Below are 26,414 nucleotides of genomic sequence, written 5' to 3'. Positions count from 1 at the left end.
CATTGACTCTGTACTGGCACCCCCCTGTATATATATATTTTTTTTTACAGCTGAGCTTTAATTACAGTGCCTTGCGAAAGTATTCGGCCCCCTTGAACTTTGCGACCTTTTGCCACATTTCAGGCTTCAAACATAAAGATATAAAACTGTATTTTTTTGTGAAGAATCAACAACAAGTGGGACACAATCATGAAGTGGAACGACATTTATTGGATATTTCAAACTTTTTTAACAAATCAAAAACTGAAAAATTGGGCGTGCAAAATTATTCAGCCCCTTTACTTTCAGTGCAGCAAACTCTCTCCAGAAGTTCAGTGAGGATCTCTGAATGATCCAATGTTGACCTAAATGACTAATGATGATAAATATAATCCACCTGTGTGTAATCAAGTCTCCATATAAATGCACCTGCACTGTGATAGTCTCAGAGGTCCGTTAAAAGCGCAGAGAGCATCATGAAGAACAAGGAACACACCAGGCAGGTCCGAGATACTGTTGTGAAGAAGTTTAAAGCCGGATTTGGATACAAAAAGATTTCCCAAGCTTTAAACATCCCAAGGAGCACTGTGCAAGCGATAATATTGAAATGGAAGGAGTATCAGACCACTGCAAATCTACCAAGACCTGGCCGACCCTCTAAACTTTCAGCTCATACAAGGAGAAGACTGATCAGAGATTCAGCCAAGAGGCCCATGATCACTCTGGATGAACTGCAGAGATGAGGTGGGAGACTCTGTCCATAGGACAACAATCAGTCGTATATTGCACAAATCTGGCCTTTATGGAAGAGTGGCAAGAAGAAAGCCATTTCTTAAAGATATCCATAAAAAGTGTTGTTTAAAGTTTGCCACAAACAATGCAAAACGTTATGTTTGGCGTAAAAGCAACACAGCTCATCACCCTGAACACACCATCCCCACTGTCAAACATGGTGGTGGCAGCATCATGGTTTGGGCCTGCTTTTCTTCAGCAGGGACAGGGGAAGATGGTTAAAATTGATGGGAAGATGGATGGAGCCAAATACAAGACCATTCTGGAAGAAAACCTGATGGAGTCTGTAAAAGACCTGAGACTGGGACGGAGATTTGTCTTCCAACAAGATAATGATCCAAAACATAAAGCAAAATCTACAATGGAATGGTTCAAAAATAAACATATCCAGGAGTTAGAATGGCCAAGTCAAAGTCCAGACCTGAATCCAATCGAGAATCTGTGGAAAGAACTGAAAACTGCTGTTCACAAATGCTCTCCATCCAACCTCACTGAGCTCGAGCTGTTTTGTGAGGAGGAATGGGAAAACATTTCAGTCTCTCAATGTGCTAAACTGATAGAGACATACCCCAAGTGACTCACAGCTGTAATCGCAGCAAAAGGTGGCGCTACAAAGTATTAACTTAAGGGGGCTGAATAATTTTGCGCGCCCAATTTTTCAGTTTTTGATTTGTTAAAAAAGTTTGAAATATCCAATAAATGTCGTTCCACTTCATGATTGTGTCCCACTTGTTGTTGATTCTTCACAAAAAATACAGTTTTATATCTTTATGTTTGAAGCCTGAAATGTGGCAAAAGGTCGCAAAGTTCAAGGGGGCCGAATACTTTCGCAAGGCACTGTACTTATTACTTTTATCTCTTATTCTTATCTGTATTTTTTTTAACTGCACTGTTGGTTAGGAGCTCGTAAGTAAGTATTTCACTGCAAGGTGAAACCTGCTGTATGCCGAATACAGCAGGTTTCACCTTGCAGTGAAATGCTTACTAATGAAATTTAATTTGATTTGAAAGATGTGAATTTTTCAATGAAACCTCAAACTTTTGCATCGCAAGGAGCGTGTTACAGAATCCCCCTGCCCGAATGCGCTGTGGAACTACTTCCAGCATATGTGTTGTTGTTTATGTCTGGCTGGTGCTGCATACAGTGGTCTACCTTTAAAGGTTGCATCATACTGCAGCACAGCTTGTGGGGTGCCACAGAATTCTATGGCACATTATTTAAGTGTCAGCCATTGTTGACAACTTCTTGTGACTCTCAAACCCGGATCCGGGAGCGTAATCATCACCTGACACTAATTAGTATAATGTAACGGACATAAATCTGCCTAGAAAATCTTCCTGTTCATGAAAATCGCAAGTGAAATATTTTGGAACACAGCTTAGCCTTTTCTTAATCACCCTGTCATCTCAGATTTTCAAATATGCTTTACAGCCAACGCTAGACAAGCATTTGTGTAAGTTTATCATAGACTAGCATAGCATTATGCCTTGCCAGCAGCAGGCAACCTTGTCACGAAAATCAGAAAAGCAATCAAATTAAATCGTTTACCTTTGATGAACTTCAGATGTTTTCACTCACGAGACTCCCAGGTAGATAGCCAAAGTTCATTTTTTCCCAAAATATTATTTTTGTAGGCGAAATAGCTCCGTTTGTTCTTCACGTTTGGCTGAGAAATCGCCCGGAAATTGCGGTCACCACAACGCCGAAAAATATTCCAAATTAGCTCCATAATATCGACAGAAACATGGCAAACGTTGTTTATAATCAATCCTCCAGGTGTTTTTCTAATATCTATTTGATAATATATCCGTCGGGACAATTCGTTTTTCAGTAGGACCGATTGGAGTAATGGCTACCTCTGTATTTTACGCGAGAATCTCTCTCTGAGCCACCATGTGACCACTTACGCAATGTGGCCGCCTACAGAAATACGTAAAACTACGTCACAATGCTGTAGACACCTTGGGGAATACGTAGAAAGCGTAAGCTCGTTGATGGCACACTCACAGCTCAATAGGGACTCATTGGAACGCAACGCTTTCAAAACCTGGGGCACTTCTGGGATGGATTTTTCTCAGGCTTTCGCCTTCAACATAAGTTCTGTTATACTCACAGACAATATCTTTACAGTTTTGGAAACGTTAGAGTGTTTTCTATCCAAAGCTGTCAATTATATGCATATTCTAGCATCTTGTCCTGACAAAATATCACGTTTAAAACGGGAACGTTTTTTTTTTTCAAAAATGAAAATACTGCCCCCTAGTACCAACAGGAGCTCGTTAATGCTAGTTTGACCACCAGAGGGAATTTTTGAGAAGTTAAGTTAAGAGTCATTTTTACTGTAGCTATTTTAGTGTAACTTACTTATTGGCATACAGGTGTCATGACTCTCTCTCTCCTGGGTGAGGATCAAAGGGATCCATCAGTTAGGCCAATGGCTGACAGATAACCAAACTCTCTCTCTCTCCTGGGGGAGTTGTCCTGGTATTATGTATTAACAACCGGATCATAAATTCCTGGCAGGAACTCTCCCTTTGGTTCTGCAGTATTGAGAAAGAAATGTGATGTGTGTAGAGAGAGACTTTGCCAAAACTCCAACATCCAAAAGTGGACAATGAAACAATATTTCTAACATAAAAAAGGTGGGAAATGGCTGGTGGGGACACAAACAATAATCATGTAATATAATTTATGATTTTGTGATGTCATTAAGGACGGTATAACATGATAACTGTAACTCTGAAGGTGTACACGTTCTAGTTATCAGGTTGGCATCTAAATGTTGTATAAATAAATTATTAAGAATACTTTTGTGAAGATAAAATGTGATTCTTGCCTTCTAAATGAGATAATTGTTTTTCTCATGAACTTTTGCGAAGTGAGTAACCATGCCCAACTTGATGAAACACCCCCTTTTTTACCCAAGCATAAAAGGACTCGTAACGAAATGTAAATTAGATTAAAACATACCGGGTTGCTGCCGGTGTGTGAAGTGGTCCTAGCTGTACCGTGAATAATCAACCATTGAGACCAGTCTACATGCAGCGCGAGTTGAATACGTTACCAATGGTTAAATCTCTACAGACCAGACAGCGTGGAGCAGTGGCTACAAGGCTGGAAATGGTTAAAACTACAAGACCAGAAAATTGTAAGATCCTATGAAACTCTCGACGAGTGAAGAAGGTGAAGACTATACCAAACATTCTCAGTCTGCAGCTGGGTAATGTAAAGTAGTCTAGAACAATCTACACAGATGGGAAAGAAAAACATCTCCCTATCACCACTGTGTGATAACCCTCTGATGGATGCATTATAACGAACACTCCAGAACAAAAGGAGCCTATGTAGGACCTTGTGACCTCTGGTGGATCAAATGAGACATCAAACCACCACATTAACTTCTTATGGCTGCAGGGGCAGTATTGTGTAGCTTGGATGAGAGGTGCCCATATAGTAAACGGCCTGCTCCTCAGTCATAGTTGCTAATATTTGCATATTATGTTGGGGAATAATCAGAATTAGTTGGTAACATAGGTAAGATGTTTTATATTCATCATATGTTTGTAAGTTACTTCTCATCAGAATGTTATTTTTCTATAATACTGTGGCGGGGTTGCAGTATCTGTTCTATGTCAAGACTAAGTTGCTTGGGCCGGAGAGAGGGGAGAGGTCAAGCGTGTATCTCTTGGCTCCACAATGTCTGTGTGCCAGTCAGTGTGTCTCTGTGATCTTGTCAAGATAGGATGGATTTGATATATGCCTGTTGATATGGAGGATTTGTTTATGGTTCTGAGTTTGAGAAGAGAGCATAGTTTAGGAGACAAAGCTGAACGATAAATTATGCCTATGCTGTCTGGCTATGTGTGTCTTTTGCTATTAAAGGATCTCAGTTGCAATGTGTAAGGAACTCTCAGAGAATTCATTGATAGACACTGAATTGATCTGAGAGTCACATGGTTGTGATAGAGCTCATATAATTAAAGATGTGGTTTGCTCTCATGATTTGGTAAATAGAGGAAATTTCCACGACAATTATTATTAGTATTGGATAGCAAACACTCTGACGTTTCTAAAATTGTTTGAATTGTGTATGTGAGTATAACAGAACTCATATTGCAGGCAAAAACCTGAGAAATTCCACTTCCTGTTTTTCATTTTTTCTGGGGCTGGCAGATTTTCAACCAAGCTCTCATTGAAATTACAGCGAGAAATGGATGAGTTTTCACTTCCTATGCCTTCCACTAGATGTCAACAGTTCATAGAACTTTGTCTGACGACTCTAATGTGAGGGGGGGTCGAATGAAACAGGAAATAGTCACCACTGCCACGAGTTGACCATGCTTTCACCATGCGCATTCACACGGGAAGGACCTGCGTTCCACCGCTCATCTGAAGTCATTCTAATTCTCCGGTTGAAACGTTATTCAAGATGTATGTAAACACCATTCTAAAGATTGATTCAGTACATCGTTTGAGATGTTTCTAGCTAATTGGACATAAATAACAGACATTTGCGAACAAATCAAGCATTTATTGTGGACCTGGGATTCCTAGGACTGCATTCTGATGAAGTTCATCAAAGGTAAGGAAACATTTATCATGTATTTTCTGGTTTCTCTTGACTCCAACATGGCGGCTAATTTGGCTATTGTTCTGAGCTCCGTCTCAGATTATTGCATGGGTTGCTTTTTCCGTAATGTTTTTTTGAAATCTGACACAGCGGTTGCATTAAGGAGAGGTATATCTATAATTCCATTATCATCTACATTTATGATGAGTATTTCTGTTGAAACGATGTGACTATGCAAAATCACTTGATGTTTTTGGAACTAGTGAATGTAATGCGTCAATGTAAACTCAGATTTTTTTATATAAATATGATCTTTATCAAACAAAACATGCATGTATTGTGTAACATGAAGTCCTATGAGTGTCATCTGAAGAAGATAATTCAAGGTTAGTGATTCATTTGATCTCTATTTCTGCTTTTTGTGACTGCTATATTTCGCTGGAAAATGACTGTGTTTAATGTGGTTTGGTGGAGACCTAACATAATCGTTTGTAGTGCTTTCGTTGAAAAGCCTATTTGAAATTGGACACTTTGGTGGAATTAACAACAAGATTAACTTTAAAATGATATAAAATACATGTATGTTTTAGGAATTGTAATTATGAGATTTCTGTGGTTTGAATTTGGCGTCCTCTATTTTCACTGGTCGTTGTCTTATCGATCCCGGTAGCGGGATTGCAGCCATAACAACCCCTTTCCATTGTGTAACAAGCCGACATATCCGGTTAGTCCACTAGGGACTGTGTTCCATTGCATTATGTCAGTAATCAATCATCTATACTGTGTGTGTGTTTATGTATTCTGTGTGATATTTTAGGTTAGTTAAAAAATAAATAACTAAGCCAATTTGTGTATCGCTGAATCGTCACTTAGGCTAGGGTTCGTGCAGATTTACGAGGTCAATGATGTTCAGAATGATGAGGTACTAATACATTAATATCTTATAAGATAAGATATTAATTCGGGAGATAGTAACTCGTTTAAATACGTTTTCCTGTGGTGCTCCAAGTTACTAATGAGTTAACTGTTACATGATTAATTAAAAGAACTGCAGGACAGAGACGAGAAAGGACCCTTAAATAATTAAACAATGTACTGTATAAACTGCAACATGTCAGCTAAAGCGATTGAATTCACAAATGCATTTGATTGTTTTTAATATTGGCTGTCAAACAAAAAAAACAGAAGCTGCCTTGATGAAACTTTGTCCGTTTTGTCTGTTCTCTTTGTTCGCAATGTCTTTTTATTTTAGATAACAGTTACCATTAAAAAACGAGCTGTTTAAAACCTCTCTAGGGTATGTGGGACGCTAGCATCCCACCTGGACAACATCCAGTGAGATTGCAAATCGCCAAATTCAAATACAGAAATACACATTATAAAAATTCAGAAAAGATACAACTGTTTTACATAGGTTTAAAGATGATCTTCTTGTGAATCCAACCACGGTGTCAGATTTAAAAAATGCTTTCCGGCGAAAGCATACCTTACGATTATTTGAGAACATCGCCCAGCAGACAAATCATTACAAACAGTAATCAGCCAAGTAGAAGAGTTACACAAGTCAGAAATAGAGATAAAATGAATCACTTACTTTGATGAACTTCATATGGTTGCGCTCAGAAGACATCCATTTATTCAATAAATCTTCCTGTTAAGGCGATGGGTTCCCCTACAGGAACTCCACCCCCCCCCCCCCCGTTCAGCTGAAAAGGTGGCGCAGGGAATGCAAAAATATTCTTTAGAAATATTTAACCTCCACACATTAACAAGTCCAATACCTCAAATGAAAGAAACACCTTGTTCATCTACCCAGCGTGTCAGATTTTTTTAATGTTTTACGGCGAAAACACAACATATAATTATGTTAGACCACCACCAAACCAAAGAAAAAACGTAGCCACTTTTTCCAGCAAAAGATAAAAATCACAAAAGCAGGATAAAAAAGAAAATCAATCACTAACCCCTTGAAAATCTTCATCAGATGACAGTCATATGACATGTTACACAGTACATTTATGTTTTGTTCGATAATATGCATTTTATATCCATAAATCTCGGTTTACATTGACGCCATGTTCAGAAAATTCTCCAAAATATCCAGAGGAATTATAGAAAGCTACGCCAGATAACAGAAATACTCATCATAAACTTTGACTAAAGATACACTGGTTCTTAATGCAACCGCTGTGTCACATTTTTTTTTTTACGTTACGGAAAAAGCCTAACATTGCAATAATCTGAGACGACGCTCAGACGTAACAATATTTCTCCGCCATGTTGGAGTCAACAGGTTCCACATTTTTATAATTATTTCATTAACAAAAGCATAAAGATGTTAATGAAAAAATACTGTACATTATATGCTTGATATGCTTAATTTAATTTTAATGCAGGGTTAATAATAATAATAATAATAATCGTTGGATAACAGATCGGCTCTCAGAAATCATTAAGAGGCGGCATCTATCTTCGGTATGCTTTAAATGCTCCAGGACCACCGACAGTTTGTTTTATGCCTGATGCAGGACTCTAGTTTCAGAGAAGAGAAGACTCTCTCAGACTGAAAACATGTCCATTAACTCCTTGGCGCACATTTTTGTCAACATCCACTGAATTTCAGAGTGCCAAATTCAAATGAAATGACTAAAAATATTTAATTTTCATGAAATCACAAGTGCAATATAGCAAAACACAGCTTAGCTTGTTGTTACATTTACATTTACATTTAAGTCATTTAGCAGACGCTCTTATCCAGAGCGACTTACAAATTGGTGCGTTAACCTCTTGAGACTATGGGGCAGTATTTTCATTTTTTGGAAAAATAACATTCCCAAAGTAAACGGGCTATTTCTCAGGACAAGATGCTAGAATATGCATATAATTGACAGCTTAGGATAGAAAACACTTAGGATAGAAAATATTGTCTGTCAGTATAACAGAACTGATATTGCAGGTGAAAGCCTGAGAAAAATCCAATCAGGAAGTGACTCTTATTTTGAAACCTCTGCGTTCCTATACCTCCCTATTGAGCATTGAAATGGATATCAACCAGATTCCTTTTTCTATGGCTTCCCTATAATGTGTCTACAGTCACAAGACATAGTTTCAGGCTTTTATTCTGAAAAATGAGCGTGAACGACAACATTGCGTCAGTGGTCAGCTGGTGGCTCTCAGAGTGATTTGTGCGTAATAGTCAAAGGCGGCCATTGCTCCTCTCGCTCCTACTAAGAAGCCAATTGTCCCGGTTGATATATTATCGAATAGATATTTGAAAAACACCTTGAGGATTGATTATAAAATACGTTTGCCATGTTTCTGTCGATATTATGGATATAATTTGGAATATTTTTCGGCGTTGTCGTGACCGTTGTTTGTTGCTCAACAAAACGTGAAGAACAAACGGAGGTATTTCGGCTATAAAAATCAACATTTGCTGTCTTAACTGGGAGTCTCGTGAGTGAAAACATCCGAAGCTCATGAAAGGTAAACGATTCATTTTCGTGACCAGGCTGCCTGCTGCTAGCTGCGCATAATGCTATGCTAGGCTATCGATAAACTTACACAAATGCTTGTCTTGCTTTGGCTGTAAAGCATAATTTCAAAATCTGAGATGACAGGGTGATTAACAAAAGGCTAAACTGTGTTTCACTATATTGCACTTCTGATTTCATGAATATGAATATTTTCTAGTAAGATTTTTTGTCCGTTGTGTTATGCTAATTAGTGTAGTTGATGACAATTCTCCCGGATCCGCGAGGGGTAGTTCTAAAAAGTTAATCCACCTGGCGTGTCAGATTTCAAGAAAGCTTTACATCTCTCTCAGCAGACAAAAATTACAAACAGCTAGCAGCAAAGAAAAGCAAGAAAATAAATCACTTACCTTTGATGATCTGCGGATGTTTGCACTCACTAGACTCCCAGCTACACAATAAATGTTCCTTTTGTTCGATAAAGATTATTTTTATATCCAAAATACCTCAATTTGGTTGGCATGTTTTGTTCAGAAATCCACAGGCTCGAGTGGTCACGACGGGGCAGACGAAAATAGGTTATTGGTTTCATGAAAAACAGCACTTCCTGGCTGGATTTTTCTCAGGTTTTCGCCGACAATATTTTGACAGTTTTGGAAACTTTATAGTGTTTTCTATCCTAATCTGCCAATTTCATCCATATTCTAGATTCTGGGCCTGAGAAATAGGCAGTTTCATTTGGGTATGTTTTTATTCCAAACATCAAAATACTGCCCCCTACACTCAAGAGGTTAACACCTCCATCGATAGATCAGCGTTCTAACTCCCCCTTGTGATAGTTTGGTGCAATGACAGAATGCTATCATCTACCACTAACGGTCGCAGCATAAGCTCAAAACTTTCAAAGGAAGAACCACTGTAGTCTAGCTCTCCCCTCACTTGAGAATATCGATCACCTCCAGTTCATGGCTTCAGCCAATCAAACTGACCCCATGCACCCCACACTGACCCCATGCACGTATCATGCATCCTGTGATTGGTCAGATGCTCGAAGCAGTCTAGTTAATCTAGTCCTTTGCATGCTCCATCAAACGTATACGTTTTAGCGCGGTCCTGAACCATGTTTTCTGGTCTGAGAACGCGAGTGGACATATAGCCATGGGACGTGTAAACAAAGTAAGTTGTTGTCGATGTTGTTGTCATTGCAGTATGTGCAGAATAGCATTATTCTATGTAGTTCTCATTCCTGTTATTACTTAGTTACTACTACTGATATTGTCTGCAAATATTAGTCACTGTTTTACTTCTTCCTATTTCCTATAGATTTAAATACAGTCCTTGCTCTTGAATGTTGGTGTGCAATAGCCTACTATATGCTATATACAGTCCTAGCCATTATTCTTTACTGTCCTATTGCCATGCTAGTCATTAATCTGGTGTTACTATGTAATACATGGTAATTATTAGGTCAATATTAGATACAATCTTTGTTGTTCTATCCCATTCTATCGTACTGCATATTTCCATTCAAGCCAGTGTATTTATCTCCTGTATAGCATATTCATTCTACAGTATCTCTATTTCTGTCCGTTACAGAACCATCCCCATGCATATGCCCATGTTCATCTCCAGTGTGTATAAATAAAGTTCCTGTGTGTGTTAATTCTTTGGCTGCTCCCATCTAACTGTGTCACAGGTCAGCAAATACGCAGAGTGATAGCGGCTTACTGCTGTCCCCTGATACACATTGAAGAAGGTTAACACCATAACGTCTGTGTAACTTCCTCCCCTGCCTTCTATAAAAAGCAAGGAAAATTATATTAAAAAACTAAACAGAAACTCTCTCCAAAAAGTAATTTTATTGTGATGACAAAATAACATATTTGTATTGACAAAGCAACAATACGCAAACTTTGCTTCTCCATCTATCACTTTTGTGCTTCACACAGACAGGGCTGTGCCTATCCTGTATCTAATCCATAGTCATACTTCATCCCAGAAGTTAAAGAGCCCTACTCAGTCTGACCTCTCATAGACCCGCTATGATCTCCTGGGTGAGGTTATAATTGCCAGAGAGCGATAGTGATTTTGAAACAGATTGCTTAACTGATACAATAAATTTGAATTTAAAGACTTAAACAATCAATTTATCGCTATCTCAAGGGAAATTCGATGTGCTGTGAACATCAATGTGCTGCACATCTTATGAATCAAGTGTTTGCATCCACTGCAGATTTTGAAGGAAAAACAGGATTATTGAATTGGGGCCGAAAGTAATTAACACTTTTTGAAGCAGAAATAATAACCTGGTGTCTGTGAATGCCCAAGTCTCCTATGGAGTGACAGCCACTGAACACCAAACAGAATGCTCCCTTTAGTGCAAGAGATTCCAGAGCACAATAAAGAACCTTATCGGTGGCAGCTCATTTTGCACTATTTTGACTAAAACTTTTAACGGTAGATGCCACACTGTACACTCCCAGTGGAAGGAAAAGTAATTTTGTGTCAAGCCAGGAAAATCTCTCTAGTGGACCTCTTTGGGAAACGACTAAGAGTTCCTGTAATCGGCAACAATGTCAGTGATACTGTACGTAAGTGTGTTGTTTGTCTTTTGATTGTGATTCTTCTTGTTTTCGTCACAGGCAATTTCATTTCTCACACCTTTGGCTGTGATATTCGTGGTGAAGATCATTCGGCGGACAGATAAGACAGAAATCAAGGAAGCGTGTCTAGGTATGTATGTTTTGAACCCTTAAATTGTCTCATCATTTTATTTGAACTGTTATAATTATTTACATCCTGCAGACATGCTGTGAGTATGATTAAATATGTGGTTGTAATGCAGGCCATACCACATCTCACATCCTGTAGGAGGAATAGTAGTTGTTAAGGTAACATCTAATGAGGATCCGTATAAGCAACTTTAATAAGGTTAATTACATAATCCTCCTTTCGTTCTTCATAGTCACCATTATCCTGAATCTGTGTTTTATTTTGCCAATTTTTGGTCACACTATAAACAAACTACAACTTATAAAGGCTTTATATAGCATACATAAAGTCATCAGAAGCATGACATTTAAGCTTCACACATCATCTATAAGCGTATGTCATACTATATATAAATGGTGGATAAATTGTGACAGAACAGTGATGTTTTCTAATGCGGACTTGATGTGAAAGAAATACGGTAGTGTTGTGATGGCTGGTCTAATGTGTGGGAATGAAATCAGTGAGTTGATATGTCCATATTAAGTGCATATTATGTATTTTTGCATTACTGAGGCATAGAAATTGTGGGGGGGTGCTAAACTGACGCATGGAATTGTTTTACGATGGTAATCCTATGGATCATTAAGCTATTTGATTTGGAATTTTAGGAACCCTTTAGATACCACTCAAAAAAATATGGGGCGGCAGGTAGCCTAGTGGTTAGAGCGTTGGACTAGTAACCGAAAGGTTGCAAGATCAAATCCCCAAACTGACAAGGTAAAAATCTGTTGTTCTGTCCCTGATCAAGGAAGCTAACGCACTGTTCCTAGGCCGTCATTGTAAATAAGAATTTGTTCTTAACTGACTTGCTGAGTTAAATAAAGGTACATTTTAAAAATGATTTGATGAAATATAGATTTTTGCTTTTACTATTAAAGCCCATGTAAATACATTGAATAACACATTCATAAATGCATAAAGAACAGTCAAAAAATGAATAATAAGATACAAGGTTTTGAAGTTTCTGTCCTAAATCAAGGAGATATATGTACAGTATATATATGTATACTCATGTATATGTTTTTACAAATATTTGAACCTTTTTTGGGGGTAGGCCCAAACTACCTTCATACAGTACTTCCATTTGTTTAAAAAAAACGCTACCGGTTACTTTCAGACGAGTCCCGTGACACTTGTGAGGGTCGTAGAGCAAAACGGAGAACGCATCAGGTAACACTTTACATCAAGTGCACATTAATTAATATGTAACTAAATAGTAATACATGTACTCATAACACAGTAGTTACATGTAAACGTTTTAGAACACCTACTCATTCAACGGTTTTTCTTTATTTTTACTATTTTCTACATTGTAGAATAATAGTGAAGACATCAAAACTATGAAATAACACAATGGAATCATATAGTAACCAAAAAAGCGTTAAAGAAATCAAAAAAATATTTTATAATTGAGATTCTTCAAATAGCCACGCTTTGCACACTCTTCGCATTCTCTCAACCAGCTTTTCCAACAGTCGTGACAGGGGGCCAACAAATGCTGAGCACTTGTTGTCTGCTTTTCCTTAAGTCTGCAGTCCAACTCATCCCAAAACATCTCAATTTGGTTGAGGTTGGGGGATTGTGGAGGCCCGGTCATCTGATGCAGCACTCCATCACTCTCCTTCTTGGTCAAATAGCCCTTACACATGTGAGCGCGCCTTTCGTTATTTTTCCTTTATATTGACAACGCTATTGTCCGGTTGAAATATTATTGATTATTTAGATAAAAAATAACCTGAGGATTGATTATCAACATCATTTGACATGTTTCTATGAACTTTACTGGTATTATTTGGATTTTTCATCTGCCTGTTGTGACCACCTTTTGAGCCAATGGATTACTGAACAAAATGCGCCAACCAAACTGAGGTTTTTGGCATAAAGAGGGACTTTATCGAACAAAACAAACATTTATTGTGCAACATGGAGTCTTGTGAGTGCAACCATAAAAATATCAAAGGTAAGTGATTAATTATATTGCTATTTCTGACTTCCATGACTAATCTACTTGGTTGGAAAATGTTTGTATGGTTTTGTGTGCTGGGCGCTGTCCTCAGATAATCGCATGGTGTGCTTTTGCTGTAAAGCCTTTTTGAAATCTGACACAGCGGCTGGATTAACAAGAAGTTAAGCTTTATTTTGATGTATTACACGTGTGATTTTTTTAAAGTTAAATATTTATAATAATTTAAATTTTGCGCTCTGCAATTTCACCGGATGTTGTCGGTGTCCCACTAGCAGCACGCTTTTCCCAAACAGGTTTTTACATGGCAAGTCAGTTAAAAACAATTTCTTATTCTCAATGACGGCCAAGGAACAGTGGGTTAACTGCCTTGTTCAGGAGCAGAACAACATATTTTTTACCTTGTCAGCTCGGGGATTCGATCCTGCAACCTTTCGGTTACTAGTCTAAGGCTCTAAGCACTAGGCTACCTAAGAGCAAATTCTTATTTACAATGACGGCCTACCAGAAGGAAAAAGGCCTCCTGCGGGGACGGGGGGGCTGGGATTAAAAATAAAAAGTGTTTTAAAGGTCAAATGTAGATTGTATCTCATATTTTTCTACTGTATCTGGACCTTGTTTCAGAACTCTACCCATAATGCACTATTTTATGACAGGGGGGTAACCCAAGCAACAAAAGAATAAGGCTAACTTATGCTAGCTCAAAGTTTACCATCTAACGCGACTTTGCCGGCTAGCCTGTGACGGAGTGAACTAGCTGCAACAAACTGATTTTAGTAAATGAACAGGAATATGTGTTAGCATAAACAGTATAGGTATTATATTTACAGTTGAAGTCGGAAGTTTACATATACTCTTAGGTTGGAGTCATTAAAACTCTTTTTTTCAACCACTCCACAAATTTCTTGTTAACTTCTTGGATATAGGGGAGGCTCTTTTAATTTATGGATAAAAAAACGTTCCCGTTTTAAACCAGATATTTTGTCACGAAAAGATGCTCGACTATGCATATCATTGACAGCTTTGGAAAGAAAACACTCTGACGTTTCCAAAACTGCAAAGATATTGTCTGTGAGTGCCACAGAACTAATGCTACAGGCGAAACCAAGATGAAATTTCAGATAGGAAGTGCCCCAGATTTTGAATGCGCTGTGTTCCAATGTCTCCTTATATGGCTGTGTATGGGTCACGAATGAGCTTAGACTTTCTGTCTTTTCCCCAAGGTGTCGACAGCATTGTGATGTATTTGTAGGCAAATCATTGGAAGATTGACCTTAAGAGACTACATCTACCTGGTGTCCGCTTGGTGTCCTCCGTTGCAATTATTGTGTAATCTCCAGCTGCGTGTATTTTTCGTTTGCTTCGAGGAGAAACACAGCTGCCACGAATGATTTATCATCGAATAGATATATGAAAAATACCTTGAGGATTGATTCTAAACAACGTTGGCCATGTTTCTGTCGATAATATGGAGTTAATTTGGTAAAAAGTTTGGCGTTGTAGAGACTGCATTTTCAGATTTTTTTTTTTGCCAAACGTGATGAACAAAACGGAGCGATTTCTCCTACTCAAGTCATCTTTTTGGAAAAACTGAACATTTGCAATCTAACTGAGAGTCTCCTCATTGAAAACATCCGAAGTTCTTCAAAGGTAAATGATTTTATTTGAATGCTTTTCTTGTTTTTGTGAAAATGTTGCCTGCTGAATGCTAGGCTAGCTATCAATACTCTTACACAAATGCTTGTGTAGCTATGGTGGAAAAGCATATTTTGAAAATCTGAGATGACAGTGTTGTTAACAAAAGGCTAAGCTTGTGAGTGAATATATTTCTTTCATTCCATTTGCGATTTTCATGAATAGTTAATGTTGCGTTATGGTAATGAGCTTGAGGCTATAATTACGCTCCCGGATACGGGATTGCTCGACGCTAGAGGTTAATAACACACTATAGTTTTGGCAAGTCGGTTTGGACATCTACTTTTTTACATTTTTCCAACAATTGTTTACAGACAGATTACTTCACTTGTAATTCACTGTATCACAATTCCAGTGGTCAGAGGTTTAAATACACAAAGTTTACTGTGTGCCTCTAAACAGCTTGGAAAATTCCAGAAAAGGATGTCATGGCTTTAAAAGCTTCTGATAGGCTAATTGACATCATTTGAGTGAATTGGAGGTGTACCTGTGGATGTATTTCAAGGCCTACCTTCAAACTCAGTGCCTCTTTGCTTGACATCATTGGAAAATCAAAAGAAATCAGCCAAGACCTCAGAAAAAAAAATGTTTGAACTCCACAAGTCTGGTTCATCCTTGGGAGCAATTTCCAAACGCCTGAAGGTACCACGTTCATGTGTACAAACAATAGTACGCAAGTATAAAGTAAGTATATATTTTGTTTTAGACGGTGATTTAGCACTAGTATGTGTTATGTGCTGTCATTTGTTAACCGGTATTAAAGTGTGCCTGTTTATTATACTCTGCTCTCCTGCACTTGACTTCGCCTCCCATATACACGCCTTACAGAATCATTCACCTGAAGAATGGAGTAAGCAGGAGCAGACGCCCTCCCAGTTTCAGTGGAGGAGCGTTCAGTAGCACGCGACCAAGTTGCAACGTCTGGGCACAGCCATGGATCGCATGCTGCAGACAATGGATAGTTGGGAGAGAGGAGGAGGTTTTTCAGCTCCACCACCAGCCCCACTACAACAGGTCCCACTGTCCACCCCTCTTTCACCTGGTCCCAGCGGGATTCGACTCGCGCTCCTGAGGGAGTATGATGGGATGGATGCCGGATGCCAGGGGTTTCTACTACAGCTGGAGCGCTACCTGGCGACCGTCCACCCGGCTCCTTCGGGCGTGAGAGTGTGTCCGCCCTCGTCTCCTGCCTCTCAGGCAAAGCCCTGGAGTGGGCCAACGCCGTATGGCGTGAGGGAGACACGGCGTTGGACCATTACGCAGAATTCACCCGCCACTTTCGAGCAGTGTTCGACCACCCACCTGTGTGAACATCTCTTACACCTGAGGCAGTGGACGAGGAGCGCGCATGATTTTGCCCAGGAATTCCAGACCATGGCCGCCAGCGCGGGATGGAACGACAGGGCCCTGATCGATCACTACAGGTGCAGTCTGCCCCTGTGTATTGACTATCGAGGGGATCAATAAGATCACTGTGAGGTACAGCTACCCGCTGCCTCTCATCGCCAGTGCGATCGAGTCAATGCACGGGGCACGATTCTTCACAAAATTGGATCTCAGGAGTGCTTACAACTTGGTGCATATCCGGGAGGGGGACGAGTGGAAGACGGCATTTAGTACCCCCTCAGGGCACTATGAGTACCTCATCATGCCGTATGGGTTGATGAATGCTCCATCAGTCTTCCAGGCCTTTGTTGACAAGTTTTTCCGGGACCTCCACGGGCAGGGTGTAGTGGTGTATATCGACGACATTCTGATATACTCCTCTACACGCACCAAGAATGTGTCCCTGGTGCGCAGGGTGCTTGGTCGACTGTTGGAGCATGACCTGTATGTCAAGGCTGAGAAATGTCTGTTCTTCCAACAGTCCGTCACCTTCTTAGGGTACCGCATTTCCACGTCAGGGGTGGAGAGTGACCGCATTTCAACCGTGCTTAATTGGCCGACTCCCACCACAGTAAAGGAAGTGCAGCGGTTTCTGGGTATTGCCATCTACTACCAGAGGTTTATCCGGGGTTTTGGTCAGGTAGCAGCTCCCATTACCTTATTGCTGAAGGGGGGACTGGTGCAGCTGCAGTGGTCGGCTGAGGCGGACAGGGCTTTTAGTCACCTGAGGGCTCTGTTTACCGCAGCTCCCATGCTGGCTCATCTGGATCCTTTTTGCCATTCATAGTGGAGGTGGACGCCTCCGAGGCTGGGATAGGAGCCGTGCTCTCTCAGCGCTCGGGCACGCCACCAAAGCTCCGCCCCTGTGCTTTCTTTTTGAAGAAGCCCAGCCCGGCAAACTATGATGTGGCTAAACACCCTTTTGTCATCTGGACTGACCACCGCAATTTGGAGTACATCCGGGCAGCGAAGAGACTGAACTCTTGCCAGGCAAGGTGGGCTATGTTCTTTACCCGTTTTGTTTTCACGCTATCCTACAGACCAGGTTCGCAGAACGCTAAGGCAGACACACTGTTCCGGATGTATGACACTGAGGAGCGGTCCATGTATCACACTCCCATACTTCCGGCCTCTTGCCTGGTAGTACCGGTGGTGTGGGAGCTGGATGCGGACATCGAGCATGCGTTGCAACATAGTAACTACATAGTAATTGCATGAGTATTCCATGATGTGTTTCACTTTACATTAAGTTGCTTGCTCCTGTGTAGAAACAATGTAGCTACAATACTTTTCTTTAACCTCTTCAGTCGACCCACTGAAAAACTGATCACTGAAAATGGGGAAAATATATCCATGCGCTACTTGAACCCATTGATAAACGTGAACCACAATTAATTGACTGAGGTTGCAGTACCTACAGCTTCCACAGGGTGTCTAGAGTCTTGTCATTTCCCTTCGAGTTTTTTCTTGGTCAAACACATACAGGACACCGTATCTAATCCGGTCTAGGACCGGATATTTTCGTTGAGTTTCTAGCCGGACATTTTTCCAGACGGACAGCTAATGATCTTTACATCGCCTCCTGATGAATTTTATTGCTTATTAACGTTTACTAATACCTAAAGTTGCATTACAAACGTATTTCGAAGTGTTTTGTGAAAGTTTATCGTCGACTTTTTGAATTTTAAAAAATGACGTTACGTTTTGAAACGATGTTTTTTTCGTTTATCACACAGTCTACATTTAACGATATCTAGGCTTTATATGGACCGATTTAATCGAAATAAAGACCCAAATAGTGTTTATGGGACATCTAGGAGTGCCAACAAAGAAGATGGTGAAAGGTAATGAATGTTTTCTATTTTATTGTGCGGTTTGTGTAACGCCGAAATGCTAATTATTTTGTTTACGTCCCCTGTGGGTCTTTTGGGGTGTTGCATGCTATCAGATAATAGCTTCTCATGCTTTCGCCGAAAAGCATTTTAAAAATCTGACTTGTTGCCTGGATTCACAACGAGTGTAGCTTTAATTCGATACCCTGCATGTGTATTTTAATGAACTTTTGAGTTTTAACTAATACTATTAGCATTTAGCGTAGCGCATTTGCATTTCCAGAGCTCTAGTTGGGACGCAAGCGTCCCGAGTAGAAGCAACAGGTTAACGAGTCCAATACAGCAAATGAAAGATAAACATCTTGTTAATCTACCCATCGTGTCTGATTTTTAAAATGTTTTACAGCGAAAACACAACATACATGTTAGATCACCATCAAATCCAAAAAAACACACAGCCATTGTTCCCAGCCAAAGATAGTCACAAAAGCAGAATTAGAGATAAAATGAATCACTAACCTTTGATAATCTTCATCAGATGACACTCATAGGACATCATGTTACACAATACATTTATGTTTTGTTCGATAATATGTATATTTATATCAACAAATCTCGGTTTACATTGACGCCATGTTCAGAAATGCCCCCAAAATATCCGGAGTAATTACAGAGCTAAGCCAGATAACAGAAATTCTCATCATAAACTTTGACGAAAGATCCATGTTTTACATATAATTAAAGATACATTGGTTCTTAATGCAACCGCTGTGTCAGATTTTTTTTTAAAGCATACCATCCAATAATCTAAAACAGCGCTAAGACGTAACAATATTTCTCCGCCATGTTGGAGTCAACAGAAATACGAAATTACGTCATAAATATTCCATTACCTTTGATGATCTTTCATCAGAAGGCAGTGCAGGGAGTCCTAGTTCCACAATAAATCATTGTTTTGTTCCATAATGTCCATTACTAGTGTCCAATTAGCTGCTTTTGCTAGCACGGTTAGTTCACATGTCCAAAAGCTGGTGCTGGTCCAGGTGAACTCGGACAAAAACATCAAAAAGTTATATTCCAGGTCGAATAAACTGGTCAAACTAAGTAGAGAATCAATCTTCAGGATGTTATTTTCATATATATCCAATAACGTTCCAACCGGAGCATTCGTTTTTGTCTACAGAGTCATGGAACTCAGGCGATATCAACAGTAATGTGCGCAATCAGGAACTGGCATTCTGACAGACCACTGACTCATTCCCCTCACATCCGGTCATATATCACACTAGAGGCTTCATTCCACGGTCTACTGACTGTTGACATCTAGTGGAAGGCGTAGGAAGTACGAACATATCATTATCTTGTTTGGATGTGAATAGGCGATGACTTAAAATTCGACCAGCCCCAAATTTCCACTTCCTGTTTGGAAATTTACCTGCCCTATGAGTTCTGTTATACTTACAGACATAATTCAAACAGTTTTAGAAACTTCAGAGTGTTTTCTATCCAATACTAACAATATGCATATATTAGCATCTGGGACAGAGTAGGAGGCAGTTCACTATGGGCACGCAATTCATCCAATGTGAAAATGCTGCCCCCTATCCCTAGTGCCTGCAACCTGGTTCAGGTTATCAGTCAACCAACCAGGGTAGTTACAAACAGCACAGGAATGAAATCATCAACATGTATTGATCACATCTTTACTAATGAAGCAGAAATGTATTTAAAGCAGTATCCAAATCCATCAGATGTGGTGATCACAATATAGTAGCGATATCTGGGAAAACAAAACCTAATATAGTGTATAAGAGGTCATACAAAAAGTATTGTAGTGATTCATATGTTGTTGATGTAAAGAATATTTGTTGGTCCATGGTGTGTGATGAAGAGCAACCAGACGCTGCACTTGACACATTTATGAAATTTCTTATCCCAGTCAGTAAGAAGCATGCACCCACTAAGACAATGACTGTAAAAACTGATAAATCCCCGTCAATTGATGAGGAATTGAACAATTGTATGGTTGAGACGGATGAGGCAAAATTAATGGCAAATACGTCTGGCTGCACAAACGATTGGCAAACATACTGCAAATTAAGAAATCATGTGACTAAACTGAATAAAAAGAACACTTTGAAATAAAGATAAATGACATAAAGAATGAAATGGTCAAAACGGCAATCTCAACTCCGTCACTCATTGAATCAAATGGCTCATTCATCACAAAACCCACTGATATTGCCAGCAACTTTAACAATTTTGTCCTTCACAAGATTTGAAAAATTTGGCCAGAAATATGCCAGCAATAAACGCTGACACTACACATCCGAGTATATCTGACTAAATTATGAAAGACAGGCATTGTAAAGTTAGTGTGGAAGAGGTGAAAAATGATTGTTTTCTGTCAACAATGACAAGCCACTGTGGTCTGACAACTTGGATGGAAAATTACTGAGGAAATTATTGAGGATAATAGTGGACAATATTGGCAGTCCTATTTGCCATATCTTCAATGTAAGCCTATTAGAAAGTGTGTGCACTCAGGCCTCCTTCCGCTGAAGGAGAGGAGGACCAAAATGCAGCGTGGTTAGACTTCAACATGTTTAATCAAGACCATACACGAGAACACTACAAAATAACAAAATGTGAAAACCGAAACAGTCCTATCTGGTGCAATGACACAAAGACAGAAGACAATCACCCACAAAATACCCAAGAACATGGCTGCCTAAATATGGTTCCCAATCAGAGACAACGATAAACACCTGCCTCTAATTGAGAACCAATCTAGGCAACCATAGACTTACATAAACACCTAGACCAGGAAAAAACACATAAATCCCCCATTTCACACCCTGACCTAACCAAAATAATAAAGAAAACAAAGATAACTAAGGCCAGGGCGTGACACCTGGAGGGAAGCAAAGGTCATTCCAATACCTAAGAATAGTAAAGCTGACCAATCAGCCTGTTGCCAACCCTTGGTAAAAATTTGGAAAAAAACTGACCAGATACAATAAAATTATTGACAACATACTTTCTGCACACATTTAACTTTTTTAAGGCTCGGGAGCAGTATTCGGAAGTTTGGATGACTGAGGTGCCCAAAGTAAACTGCCTGTTACTCAGGATATGCATATGCATGATAGATTTGGATAACAAACACTCTAAAGTTTTTAAAACTGTTAACTTCTTGCGTCGAGCCATCCCGGATCCGGGATCGTGAATACAGCCTCAAGCTCATTACCATAACGCAACGTTAACTATTCATGAAAATCGCAAATGAAATGAAATCAATATGCTAGCTCTCAAGCTTAGCCTTTTGTTAACAACACTGTCATCTCAGAATTTCAAAAATATGCTTCTCAACCATAGCAAAACAAGCATTTGTGTAACAGTATTGATAGCATTTAGCGTTTAGCGTTAGCATTTAGCGTTAGCATTCAGCAGGCAAAATTTTCACAAAAACCAGAACACCATTCAAATAAAATAATTTACCTTTGAAGAACTTCGGATGTTTTCAATGAGGAGACTCTCAGTTAGATAGCAAATGTTCAGTTTTTCCTGAAAGATTATTTGTGCAGGAGAAATCGGTCCGTTTTCTGCGTCATGTTTGGCTACCAAAAAAAAACGAAAATTCATTCATCCAAACGCCAAACTTTCTTCCACATTAACTCCATAATATCGACTGAAACATGGTAAACGTTGTTTAGAATCAATCCTCAAGGTGTTTTTCACATATCTCTTCATGATATATCATTCCTGGAAGTCTCCTCTCTGTCTCAATCACATGGATGAATGCGAGCAGCAACAATTTCAACAAAGGACACCGGGCGGACCCCTGGTAAATGTAGTCTCTTATGGCCAATCTTCCAATGATATGCCTACAAATACGTCACAATGCTGCAGACAACTTGGAGAAACGATAGAAAGGGCAGGCTAATTCGTGGCGCTTTCACAGCCATATAAGGAGACAATGAAAAACAGAGCGTCAAAAATCCTGCTCATTTCCTGTTTGAAGTTTCATCTTGGTTTCGCCTGTAGCATCAGTTCTGGGGCACTCACAGATAATATCTTTGCAGTTTTGGAAATGTCAGAGTGTTTTCTCTCCAAAGCTGCCAATTATATCAATAGTCGCGCATCTTTTCGTGACAAAATATTGCGCTTAAAACGGGCACGTTTTTTAATCCAATAATGACATAGCGCCCCCATAGGTTAAAGAGGTTAAAATAATGTCTTTGAGTATAACAGTTTAATTAACTGATTTGGCAGACGAAACCCAGAGGACAATCTATCAGGATTTTTTGTTGTTGTTGTCATTGGACTTTTCAATGATTTTCTATGGGAAAGTCTAATAATTAGGACCCTGATTGCAGTTCCTATGGCTTCCACTAGATGTCAACAGTCTTTAGAAATTGTTTCATGCTTGTTTTTTGAAAAATGAAGAAGTATTCGTATTCATTCAAAGTATCCCTCAGAAGGACTCTAGTCTTTTGGCGCGGGTGAATGAGTGCGCGCTCCTCATTCTTTTTCTCCGGTAATTGAACACAGTATATTCCGTCTTAAATTTGATCAATTATTTACCTATTAGGGTACCTGAGGTTGGATTAGTCACTGGCTTACTGGGGCTCTCTCATGCCGTCCCTGGAAGGGGTGCGTCACCTGAGTGGGTTGATTCACTGATGTGGTCATCCTGTCTGGGTTGGCGCCCCCCCTTGGGTTGTGCCATGGTGGAGATCTTGGTGGGCTATACTCAGCCTTGTCTCAGGATGGTAAGTTGGTGGTTGAAGATATCCCTCTAGTGGTGTGGGGGCTGTCCTTTGGCAAAGTGGGTGGGGTTATATCCTTCCTGTTTGGCCCTGTCCGGGGGTGTCCTCGGATGGGGCCACAGTGTCTCCTGACCCCTCCTGTCTCAGCCTCCAGTATTTATGCTACAGTAGTTCATGTGTCGGGGGGCTAGGGTCAGTTTGTTATATCTGGAGTACTTCTCCTGTCCTATTCGGTGTCCTGTGTGAATCTAAGTGTGCGTTCTCTAATTCTCTCCTTCTCTCTTTCTTTCTCTCTCTCGGAGGACCTGAGCCCTAGGACCATGCCCCAGGACTACCTGACATGATGACTCCTTGCTGTCCCAGTCCACCTGGCCGTGCTGCTGCTCCAGTTTCAACTGTTCTGCCTTATTATTATTCGACCATGCTGGTCATTTATGAACATTTTAACATCTTGGCCATGTTCTGTTATAATCTCCACCCGGCACAGCCAGAAGAGGACTGGCCACCCCACATAGCCTGGTTCCTCTCTAGGTTTCTTCCTAGGTTTTGGCCTTTCTAGGGAGTTTTTCCTAGCCACCGTGCTTCTACACCTGCATTGCTTGCTGTTTGGGGTTTTAGGCTGGGTTTCTGTACAGCACTTTGAGATATCAGCTGATGTACGAAGGGCTATATAAATAAATTTGATTTGAATTTGATTTGATTAGAAACCTTGTTTGAATTGTTTGGACGAAGTTTACAGGTAAATTTTTAGATTCCTTTGTAGTCATTTTGGGCGAGTTGGAACAGGTGGATTTCTGAATCAAACGCTCCAAATAAACAGACATTTTTGGGATTTAAGGAAGGACTTTATCGAACAAAACGACCATTCATTGTGTAACTGGGACCCTTCGCTTTGGAAAAAGAAGATCTCCAAAGGTAAGTGATTTATTTTATCTCTATTTTTGAGTTGTGTGACACCTGTGCAGGTTATGAATTCATGTTAATGCAGGAAGTGGGTGAGGTGCTGTCCTCGGACGATCAAATGCTATGCTTTTGCCATAAAGCCTATTGTAAATCAGACAAAGCGGTTCGATTACCAAGATTCTAAACTAAAGAATGGTGTATAACACTTGTATTTTTCTGAATGTTTAATATTACAACTTTTGTATTTTGAATTTCGCGACCTGCAATTTCACCAGATGTTGTTGAGGTGGGACGCTAGCGTCCCAATGATCCGAAAGAAGTTAACAAGCACAGCACCTACACAAATGACTGATGATTGGCTGAGAGAAATTGATGATTAAAAATATTGTGGGGGCTGTTTTGTTAGACTTCAGTGCTGCTTTTGACATTATCGATCATAGTCTGCTGCTGGACAAATGTATGTGTTATAGTTTTACATCCCCTGCTTTATTGTGGGTAAAGAGTGACCTGTCTAACTAAACACAGAGGATGATCTTTAAAACCTGTTAGGTTAGGGGGCAGCATTTTCACTTTTTGATGAAATGTATGCCCAAACTGAACTGTCTTCTACTCGGTCCCAGATGCTAATATATGCATATTATTATTACTATTGGATAGAAAACACTCTGAAGTTTCTAAAACTGTTTGAATGATGTCTGTGAGCGTAACAGACCTCATATGGCAAGCAAAAACCTGAGAAGAAATCCAAACAGGAAGTGAGAAGTCGAATTCCAAAGCAGTGCCTATTTAAATCCCTGATAGTTATGGATGTGCATGCACTTCCCAGGGCTTTCACTAGATGTCACCGTCTTTAGATCCTAGTTTTAAGATTATACTATAAAGGAGGGGCTCATGAGATCTCTTTTAGTGAGTGGTCTGGCAGAGCGCCTCAGTCTCATGATGCGCGCTCCCGTGAGAGTTAGTTCCCGTTCCAATGATTTTATTCAGACAATGAAATTCTCCGGTTGGAACCTTATTGATGATATATGTTAAAAACATCCTCAAGATTGGTTGCAGACATGTTTTGACTAGTTTCTACGAACTGTAACGGAACTTTTTGAGTTTTTGTCATGGAGGAAATGGTCACGCCTCCATGAAGATGGATTACTGGGCTGAACACGCTAACAACAAGTGGCTAAATGATGGGCTTTATGGAACTTTATGGAACAAATCAGTCATTTATTGTCGAACTGGGATACCTGGGAGTGCCTTCAGATGAAGATCACCAAAGGTAAGTGAATATTTATAGTGTTTTTTCTAACTAATGTTGACTCCAAGATGCCAGAATTGTCTAATTGTTTATAAGCAGGTACTGAGCGCCGTTCTCAGATTATGCTTTTTCCGTAAAAAAAAAATCTGGCACAGCGGTTGCATAGAGGAGAAGTCTATCTTTAACACTTGTATCTTTTGTCAATGATTTATTATGAGTATTTCTCCAAAATCACCGGATGTTTTGGAATCAAAACATTACTGCACGTAACACGCCAATGTAAACTGAGATTTTTGGATATAAATATGCACATTATCGAACAACATAAAGTGGTGATCCTAACTGACCTAAGACAGGGAATTTTTACTTGGATTAAATGTCAGGAATTGTGAAAAACTGAGTTTAAATGTATTTGGCTAAGGTGTATGTAAACTTCCGACTTCAACTGTAGGTCTCCAACACAACTGGGATTACCAGCAGGCAACACCACTGCCACCACCAAGGCCAGCAATTACACCGCACGGAAGAGGTGGACCACAGCCAATCATGTACGATGAGCTCAAGGATCAATACTCACCAGAACCTAGGTTTCCAACACATAGCTGGGATGAAGGTTTCAATACATTCTCTCTAGAGAGCTGAGACAGACTCAGAGTTACATCGATAATCCCTTCTTAAAAGGAAGATCCCATTCCTGCATATATGTAGACCTATGTTGTTTTAGAAGGCCCTGTGAAAGTTTTAAAGTGAAACCAACTTTGATGAATGCACTTTTTTTTTTTGTTGCAGTTATATTAGCAGCTTGTATTTAATTTTCTTTTATTTTTTTTTCTATTTAGTGGATATTGTAATTGGGGGGATATGCCATTTTTTACAAGCCTTGCTGTTCATCTCACCTACAACAGGTGCACCATGCCTTGACATGGCTGTTCATGTCACCTTGAATATTTATATATTAAAGAATTAAAAAAGAACAATGTGTCTTACTTACCTTGAGTATAATGAGAAGACACTCCAGCACATGGTG

The 26,414-nt window shown here is 39.7% G+C and overlaps 1 protein-coding gene across 1 annotated transcript in view; it reads left to right on the top strand.

The window, feature by feature from the left end:
• Window positions 1-26,414, top strand: part of LOC115136377 (phospholipid phosphatase 4) — a 126,585-nt gene that overhangs the window by 64,154 nt on the left and 36,017 nt on the right. The window contains exon 3 of the mRNA XM_029671965.2: window positions 11,458-11,548. Within this exon, the coding sequence (XP_029527825.2) occupies window positions 11,458-11,548 (91 nt within the window). The remainder of the gene's footprint in view (window positions 1-11,457; window positions 11,549-26,414) is intronic.

This window comes from Oncorhynchus nerka, linkage group LG10, assembly GCF_034236695.1.
Source record: "Oncorhynchus nerka isolate Pitt River linkage group LG10, Oner_Uvic_2.0, whole genome shotgun sequence".
In the NCBI taxonomy this organism is placed as follows: Eukaryota; Metazoa; Chordata; class Actinopteri; order Salmoniformes; family Salmonidae; genus Oncorhynchus; species Oncorhynchus nerka.
This window is presented reverse-complemented; position numbering and strand designations above follow the sequence as displayed.